The sequence below is a fragment of the Brassica oleracea genome, chromosome C3 (genome assembly GCF_000695525.1).
Source record: "Brassica oleracea var. oleracea cultivar TO1000 chromosome C3, BOL, whole genome shotgun sequence".
In the NCBI taxonomy this organism is placed as follows: Eukaryota; Viridiplantae; Streptophyta; class Magnoliopsida; order Brassicales; family Brassicaceae; genus Brassica; species Brassica oleracea.
The window spans coordinates 16686262-16695998 of record NC_027750.1 but is presented as its reverse complement, the minus strand read 5'-3'; the positions used below and the strand labels follow the sequence as shown (position 1 = coordinate 16695998).

The window sequence follows — 9737 nt, the reverse complement described above, 5'->3', positions numbered from 1 at the left end:
AGAGTTAAGTATACTTATGTTTGGTTATCTTCAGATATACATTCGGGTTCGGATACTACCCGTTTGGATTCAAATATTACCGAACTGGTGAAATAAGTAATTTGTTTTGTTGTTTTAGAATTAGATGATATTTAGACCGAGCTGGTGAATATATTCTAGACAGACATTTATATTTCGAGTCTGCATTTATATATTTTATAACAACTTGATATATTACATTTGAACACTAATCTGTTAATATAGTTTGCCAGTGATTTTTTAAAAATTTTGATTCTTAGATATGTATCTGGAGTGAAACTAATTTTTACAGATGTCCATTTTTTTAAGTTGACACTAATTTAATTCACTGAATTCATAGAAGAAATTAAAAAAACAAACTTAACTTATATCAATAAAACAAAGACGGGAATGAAAACACAATTTTATACAAGTAGAAAATGAACTTACTTATAGAGAGTCAATAGTAAACAAATCGAGAGCAAAAAACATAATCTTCATTATACAATTGATGTTGCCTATTTGGTTTTGGTGATTTGTGTCGGCCGCAAAACTTAATTTTCTTTTGTGCGTATAAAGTCTTAAAAATAATTAAAATAAGATGAAATACGTTAAATCTTCAACAATGATGATATACTTAAGAAACCAACATGTATATTCGTCATTTTATAATCGATAAAGATTGTGGTGTTACAAAATGTTAAAACTATTTAATAAACAAATATTATTATAAAAACTCATCCCGCGCATGTGCGCGGATTATCATCTAGTATATATAAATATTATAGTCGAAGTCAAAGTTAGATGCTTATGTATCCTGAAATATAGAAAAAAAAATCTCACTTTATGTAGAAATTCTCAATTTTACCTGGAGGTAAGAGAAAAAGTATGATTCAGAGGTCAAAACAACTTTAATAGGAAAACAAGATCGATGTCATATTCTAATAAGTACGAGGATTTGCTTCTTGAATTAAATATTTTCAAGAATATGTATTACAATAATTTATGAAAATTTTAAAATGACTTTGTTTTGGTCATCAAATGACTTTATTATATTTTAAAAATCTTAAATTTTACTCTTGACAAAACCAACGTATTTGTTACAAAAATCATAAATAATTGTAGCCCACAAATATAAGAAACATATGCCCTTTTTCAAAAAAAAAAAATATATAAGAAACATTTTAATAAATATTTTTTTTTTTTATAAAATAATATGAAGTAAAATTAGTTACTACCTATAATAAATTAACTTTAAAAAATTATGATATTAAAGATGGGTTATTTTTGTTGATTACAAATTTATTTTTTAAATATGTAAGACGTTTAAACCATTTATTTTATGGTATGGAATGAGTAAATATAATGATAATTAAAATACAACACAAATAAAAAATCCCCTATATATTAAAAGAAAAACATTACAACCTTTGAACCATGACATGTGTCATCACAATAATCGTTTTCAGAATCTTTAGAAAAATAAGTTGGTTCATCTCAACATATAGTATACTTTTCATTAAACTAATCATATAATTAATTATTAGTATAAAAATATTCTTCGTTATTTCCTTAAATAGAATATACGAAATTACATAATCTAATCAAAATATATATATGATAATTAATGATTGTAAGTAAGGAAGATTTGATAATAATTTTTACATCTTCTATCATTTTTGTTATATTTTATATTATTACAATAAATTAAACAATCACATTAACCATTTAATAAAATTTATATTTTTCTGTATATATATATATATATTATAATATGTAAAAGAATGTAAATAAATAATAATACATAAAATTTTATGTATACAACATTTATCCTGCGCAAGACGCGGATATTAACATCCTTAAAAACTATTTTTAAAACAAAAACTTAAAAATAGCTATCCTATAAAATCTAGGTCTAGGATCAGATCTAATCCTATACACAACTCAAAAAAAAAAAAAGAGAACAGATGGAGGAAGAAGAAAGGAGAGCATGCTCCCCCTCCAATGAACACATCAGCAACATCATCGGAGAGTCGGGACTTCATGGCGCCGACGTGTCCAAAACCGACTGAAATCCGCCACCAGTTGCCACCAACTGTAGCTACCAACAAAATTGTCCCGCTGCCGCAAAACGCTAGCTCCGGAAGAATACGAATGCCGACTCCAAACCCTAACCACCTCAAGCTCTTCAAGAGTCAAACCGCCACAAAAGTCTATGAGATTACATGCAACCATTCACTCAAGACCGCAAGGAGAGTAACCGGACAGACGAGAAACGCACCTCCAAGAACCGCCATCCCGTAAGGAAAATCCACCTACACTGGCACACTCATCGAGAATCAATACCAGATGCCGCACTAGTGATTAACTTGCAATTCCTAGCCGCCTCCATCGTCCTCTAACTAAGAGAACCGCTGGTCGATGATGAGCTACCATAGCTAAAGATTTCCTAAGTAGACTGTGCTTTAGAGGTCCAATCGATCCGCCGTGACGAGAGAGATGTACTATCTAAACCATCGGATGTCAACTATTCCACCTCGTTGCTCAAGATCAGAGGGGGGAGGCGACCACAGCTTTTGGCGTAGCCTCCGTAGACCGCACGCACCTTCACATGCGACACATAACGATGCTGAAGTTAAGAGAAAAAAAAAAAGACTGGCGAGTGAAGGTATTCGCAGCTCAAATGCTTCTCTTGATCATAGTTTCTCTTTGAACTTTTCTAAAATTTCCAAAAAAGATAAGGATTTTTTTTCAGTATGTTTCTCTGTAATATATATATATATATTTTCTATATTTATAGATAAATGCTATTTTGTCTGATGGTACAATCTATTTTTATTAAGACATAGCGGTTAGACCAGCCATCAGATAAAGGAAAATAACATTTTTCTATAAATAGAGAAAAATATAGCATTTCTGTTTTTTTTTTTTTGATATTTTTGCTCCAATATATACATATCTATTTTAAATATAATTTAAAATATAAAAATTAAGATTAATTTTATGTTAATTTTATGTTTAAGTAAATAAAAATTTATATTAAAATATTGATAAAATAATAAAATGAAAAATATTAAAAAAATTATTTTTAAATATAATTTAAATTTAAAATTTTTATTGTTGCACATGGTGCAAGAAAAACCTAATTACAACTTACACATACGTTAACCTAATTTTTTATTTTTTTGGAAAGTTAGCAAAAAAGATAATGTTCTTATATGGCCAAAAATTTAAAACATATTATGTGTTCAATATTGCAACTATGCACATCCCCCTAAGAGAAATTAAACATGGTGAATTTCTCAAAAGAAAATATTGATATTTACTTATAAATTAAACATGGTGATGAGTTCTAAACTGAAAAAATTATCCTCATATTTTATTTTTTATTTAGTTTTAGATGAGAGATCATATAAGTATTTACCTATAATTAGTCCGCAAATTACTACATCAAGATCCCTAATGTCTAATTAGGAAAAGTGATAATTTCTTTATGGAACTGATGTAACAATGTGAACTTGAATTCCAATGGGGAATAATATTACTTGAGACGTTTACTTGAGATGTGTGTTGCATACTTGCATGGCTATCGCATTAAAGACCATTCTCAGAACTTTTATCAACAACAAGTGTAATGGCTAAAATTTGTTCAGTATAATACAGAGATGATGAGTAGTCAGAAAGAAATGTGTTGATCATGATACCTAAAGGATAGGAGGTAATTTACACTTGAATACCTAGACAAGCCTCTTCTGTTAAGACTCTCTTTATTTATCAAAATCATAAGAAATAATAAGAAAATAAATTGCTTAATATTAAATATCTACTTATAAAAAACCTCAAATCCCTACAAAATCACTAACTCTAATAATAATCTAAATTTCTAAATTAATCAGTAAAAAGAATAATAAAAAATATTTATGTAACATGCAAGTATTCCAGTGCATCATTTCGTAAGGGAAAGATTCATCCTCGATAACACAAACTCTTACGTACCTCTGTAAACACTATGTAACTACATCTAATCAATGGTTAAATTATGAACCGTGACATGCGTATGTGATTATTAGTTATTCCATGTTATCAACTCTCAAAATTTAAAATCAACAATGGACCAAACTCAACATTCACGACAGCCCATCAAGTCCATTTTCATGTAGCCCACCCCTTAGCTGTTTACGAAAAAACAAAAAAAAAATTATTCTTCGACAAAAAGCAGAGCACACGGGCTTGTAGTCGTACGGGTGTGCCACCTTACTTAATCTAGCTATGCAACATATACTCTCTGTAACCACATCGTGGTGGCCTAGTGATTTCCACTAAAAGAAGAGTTGCCCTGTTGGTCCAGACCAGGGATCGATTCCCTTCTAGTGCCAAATTGCTAGCTCCACATGTGGCCACGCGGATATGGGCTCATGCTTACGGCTCATTTGAATACCCGGGAGAAGATCCATCCGTGGGTTGCACCTCCCACCCGGAGGTTAGGTCTGCGTCTTTAATAGACCCGGGTTTAACTCTCTTTTTATCAAAAAAAAAAAACATATACGCTCTGCCCCTTGATAGTAACCGGCCTCAAAGTTGTCCAGGATCTAGACCCTTATGGTTCTCCTTGTATACGAGCATTGTGTAATCGTGAACCTTAAGACAATAAGAAATCATTTTGATCTTAGTTTAATTTGTCACAGCTGTACTAGTAATACTATGTATTTTAATATCTTCTAATCCTCTTCTACTGTAACATTTTTTTGGCTTTTCCATTTTGTTCTTCGGCTTCGAAAATAAAAATGATTTTGTAAACAAATAACTATTTACATCAAATACTATAGGAAAATTCTAGCAATTCCGAAAATTCAACAAGTCTCAAATATTAAACACAATATTATGAGTTGATCCAGGAAGATTGCATTAAAAGATAACAAGACAAATGATCACATCACATAATCTCAGATGATCATTAATCAAACATAGATTTAGCAGAAAATAGATATGCTTATAAGTTGTTTGAATAAAGTTGCAAAGTTGTATTGGTTATTCATGTTCTAATTGTACATGTTATACTAATTGTATTTGTTATAGTGGTATTAGTTATACTAATCATAAGCATTCGAGTTGTACCAGTTATACTAATTATACGCACTATAGTTGTACTAGTTATACTCGTTTGAGTTATATTAGTTGCACCAGTAATACTATGTGTTCTTCATTGTCGTGAATATCATATACTGATGATGAGATTCGGCTTAAAATGGTAGAAAACTGATTGAAGGGGATGATGGGTTGATCGATTTGACCAAAAATGATTATGGTTAATAGATTTGTGATAATAATGATAAAATCCAGAATCTGAATTTTTTTAAAATTTAATTTAAGATGAGAGAAACATCAACAGAGAAGGAAAGAGAAAAAAAAATATTGATTAAGAAAATGATGATTGTTGATGAAGAAGATGTAGATTGAAGAAGAAAATCGAGATAAAAAAAAGTTGAGATGAAAAATTTGGAAGAAATTAAACTATCGATAGTTTTGAAAAAGGGGAATAACAAAAAATTAGGGATTTGAGAAAAAATCCGATCCGGATCCAGATGATGTTATCTGAGTCGAACTTTAGATGGTTGGGTTGGTTGATAATGGTCATTTCTCTCCTTTTTCTATTTTAAAAGAAAATAAAAATTAATTGGAAAAAGAAAAAGTCTATTTTAGAATTTTTTGACTTCATGTGCTCCATTACAGCATTTGTTCCAATATTTTTTTATTTTGTGCATTATGTCTTACAGGTCAGTAGAAATCAAATTTTTAGAGGGTTGCCCGCCTATTCCCCCCATAGACACACAAACCCTACTTATTTCTCCTCAAAGTATTTACTTCTTCATATTCTCACCCAAACCTATAGATTCTCTTCATATCTCCCCCTAATCTTTTTTAATCCCCCTCTCTAATTAAATTCCCAAGTCGTGATTAAAGGAACCAAAATCATGTTTTGTAAACAGCGATTACCCAATTAAAAAAAACCAGACCCGACATAAACACAGATTCGACCCGACCCGAAATTAGAAAAAAAAATAAAAGAGAAAGGGAGAGAGAGAGAAACGAGAGAAAGGAGAGAAGAGAGTGCAGAGGAGAGACAGACAAAACTGAGACGCGAAGAGATGATCCGAGAAGCGTTGCAGAGATGTTTGACAGTATGAAGAATGTTGAAGGAGCTGTTGCTGTTGGGTATGGAAAATTTTTAAGCTTGTTTAGCTTAGATTTCGTATTTGTTCATGTCTTGATTTGAGTTTGAATTTTTTTTTTTACAGAGATAAAAGAGGTGAAATCGAAAGTGCTGACACCATGGGTAAAACAGAGAAGAAAGACTTAGAAAGAGGTTATGAGACAGAGTACGAGGAAGACATGAAATCTGGAAAACGAGATAAGATGGATGAAGTTGAGGATACTCTTGGTCGATTTGAGTATGAGATCGAAGAATCAGTAGCTGATTTTGAGGATGAGATGCCAACTGAGAGAAACGAGATTCCAGAGAGTTCGGATGACTCCTCCGAGGATGAGATTGATGTGCGTGAGAAGAGAATGAAAAGAAGAAAAAATCATGATAAATTAGCTTTGGGGAGTAACTACTACACATTGTATGAGTTTAAAGAGATTGTCTTGGAATATGCTTTGAGCAAGGGAAGAAACATTAAGCAAGATAGGTGGGATAAGACAAAAGTCTCATATGTTAAAAAGTCTGGTGATTGCAAGTCTGTTTTTGGATAAGCTGAGACAGAAAGCTGATTTGATGCCCGAGGAGATTCAACAGATTATAAAGGAGAAGTGAAAAATAGTCAGTACACAGAATCAGTGCCGAAGAGGCAGACTTTTAGCTCTGAAATGGCTTGAGAAAGAGTATGAGGAGCAATTTGCTCATCTTCGAGGATACGCACAAGAGATCATGGTGTCGAATCAGGGTTCCACAGCCATTGTAGACACATACAAAAACAAAGCAGGTGAAGACTTTTTGTAACATCTCTCTCTGTTCTTCGTCTCTCTCTCTCTCTCTCTGTTCTCTGTTCTCTCTCTCTCTGTGTCTCTGTTCTCTCTCTCTCCGTGTCTCTATGTCTCTGTCTCTCTTTGCTCTCTCTCTCTCTCTGTTCTTCGTCTCTCTCTCTTCTCTGTTCTCTCTCTCTCTCTGTTCTTCATCTCTCTCTCTCTTTTTCTCTGTTCTTCGTCTCTCTCTCTGTGTCGTCGTAAGTCAGAAAAGCCCTAATTCAATTTAAAAATATGGGTCGGTTTTTTTAATGTCGGGTGGGTTCCATTTTTAACGGGTAATCATTGTTTATAAAACGCGATTAAAAACTCTATAATCACGATTTGGAAATTCAATTAGAAAGGGGGAGAAAAAAAGATTAGGGGAGATATGAAGAGAATTTATAAGCTTAGATGGGCTTATGAAGAGGTAAATACTTTGGGGGGGGAATAAGTAGTGTTTGTGTGTCTGTGGGTGGGAATAGGCGGTAGGCCTGTCCAATATGGTAAAACCGAACCATACCGAACCGAACCGAACCGAAATAGACAATATAGTGTGGTTTTGGTATATACTATATAAACCGAATTGATATGATTTTATAACAACCGTAGGATTTGGATATGGTTTGGTTTATAACCGATTAAACCGAATAAACCGAACAAAACCGAATAAACCGAACAAAACCGAATAAACCGAACAAAACCGAATAAACCGAACAAAACCGAATAAACCGAACAAAACCGAATAAACCGAACAAAACCGAATAAACCGAACAAAACCGAATAAACCGAACAAAACCGAATAAACCGAACAAAACCGAATAAACCGAACAAAACCGAATAAACCGAACAAAACCGAATAAACCGAACAAAACCGAATAAACCGAACAAAACCGAATAAACCGAACAAAACCGAATAAACCGAACAAAACCGAATAAACCGAACAAAACCGAATAAACCGAACAAAACCGAATAAACCGAACAAAACCGAATAAACCGAACAAAACCGAATAAACCGAACAAAACCGAATAAACCGAACAAAACCGAATAAACCGAACAAAACCGAATAAACCGAACAAAACCGATCAAAAGTAAAAACATGTAAATATGTACATATTTTATAACGTCACATGAAAAATATATTTGTTATATAATTTATTCTTTTGTTAATAATTATTACCATATTTTTATAGTAATAAAGAATCATAATTTGAAAAACACTTAAAATATAATTAAATAATAATTCACCGTAACTGAGGCTTTTTATTTTCTTAGTCTTCTTCTTTTAATCATTTGCTTTCTTTTAGCATTGATTAAATTGAAGTAAAGGTTATAAATTTGACGGATAATAACTAGAAAAAATTCTTCACGATTTTTTTCTTATTTATAAACGAACAGAGGTTATAAATTTGATGGATAATAACTAGAAAAAACATGACTTTGATGAACACTGAATATGGAAGAGTGGAAACATTTTCTTTCATACTTCTCTTTTGTTTTTTATTTTTATTTTCAAAATTTCGATCTTTGATTTTAATTCTAGATTTGATTAATTCATTTGAAGGTGTACACGTTTTTATTTTTTTGTTCTTTTATTTGAAAATATAATATATTTTTAATAAATGACTGCAATGACAATATGAATCTAAAATTTATATAATATGATCCCAAACTAAATAATTATGTTTTGGTATAAAACCGAATAAACCGAAAACCGGCGTTATATAAACCGAATCGAACCGAAGTAAATATGGATTTAGAATGGTAGTTATATTTTACTAACCGAAATACCGAAATACCGAAAAAACCGAACCGAAACCGAACCGATATCCGGATTGAACACCCCTAATAGTCAGGCAACCCAATTTTAGATGCAAAAAAGGTCAAGTCTTATCCTAATCATGAGCCAATCGACGCAAGGAAGCTTCCTCTGACTTGCAAAGGTACACGATTTATTACACTATAAATACAGTTGTATCTTGGTATTAAAGATGTTAAACTTACAATATACAAAAATGGAATTCAAAAGGAGTAGTAGCATCGTCCTGCATCTCTTTCTATCATTTCTTATTCACACGCGAATCACAGCCGTTGATTCACTTAACCAAACAACTCTCTCATCTGTTGATCAAAAACGTCATCTCTTAACCGTAGAAACAATATCTTTTCCTGCGGATTTCATGCGAAGACAGCTTGCCGGAGGAGGCGGTAGCAGCGGCGGTGGCGGAGGTGGAGGATCTCGAGGCGGTAGCTTAGGTGGAAGCAGCGGTGGTGGTGGTGGTGGAAGTCGCGGAGGTGGCGGCAGCCGTGGAGGAGGCAGCGGTGGATCTGGTGGTAACAAGGGTGGAAAAGGTAAAGGAGGGGATGGAGATGATGGTGATAGTGGGAGCGGGGGTGGTGGCGGTAACGGAAATGGAGGAAACACTATACCATCTACGACAACTACTACTCAAGGTGGTCGATTTCCAAGCGGTGGCGCCCGCCTTCAACATTCTTTAGTCTTATTCATCTTCACGATCGGCTTAGTTGTCCTTATCCTTAATTTTTAGTGTTTTTCTATCTTCTTAATGATTATTTAATTGGTTTGTTTAGGTTAAAATAGATTGAACATAGTCTATTGTTTATTATTTGGATTCTTGGAACCATGATGATCGTTATACTTTTGTTTTTGCAGATCCTTTGTTATTTGTAGTTGAGTTGTGTAAAAATTATAAAGTGGATTTGTGTTCTTCATGT

General features: G+C 32.6%; 2 protein-coding genes across 2 annotated transcripts; both read left to right on the top strand.

Moving 5' to 3' along the window:
- Nucleotides 1-6108: 6108 nt before the first annotated feature.
- LOC106334007 lies at nucleotides 6109-7042 on the top strand. Its single transcript, XM_013772378.1, has 2 exons — nucleotides 6109-6210; nucleotides 6294-7042. The coding sequence occupies exons 1-2, from the start codon at nucleotides 6167-6169 to the stop codon at nucleotides 6748-6750; spliced, it is 501 nt and encodes a 166-aa protein (XP_013627832.1). The 5' UTR covers nucleotides 6109-6166; the 3' UTR covers nucleotides 6751-7042.
- A 1914-nt stretch (nucleotides 7043-8956) lies between these two features.
- Nucleotides 8957-9737, top strand: LOC106332904 (putative glycine-rich cell wall structural protein 1). Its single transcript, XM_013771394.1, has one exon. It carries the CDS (start codon nucleotides 8993-8995, stop codon nucleotides 9548-9550), a length of 558 nt encoding a protein of 185 aa, XP_013626848.1. The 5' UTR covers nucleotides 8957-8992; the 3' UTR covers nucleotides 9551-9737.

Excerpts from the sequence above, each read along its gene's own strand:
- LOC106334007 (XM_013772378.1), top strand. The coding sequence starts at position 6,167 with ATGTTTGACAGTATGAAGAATGTTGAAGGAGCTGTTGCTGTTGG. Across the intron at positions 6,211-6,293 it reads GAAGGAGCTGTTGCTGTTGG|AGATAAAAGAGGTGAAATCG; the intron begins GTATGGAAAATT and ends TTTTTTTTACAG.
- LOC106332904 (XM_013771394.1), top strand. The coding sequence starts at position 8,993 with ATGTTAAACTTACAATATACAAAAATGGAATTCAAAAGGAGTAGTAGC.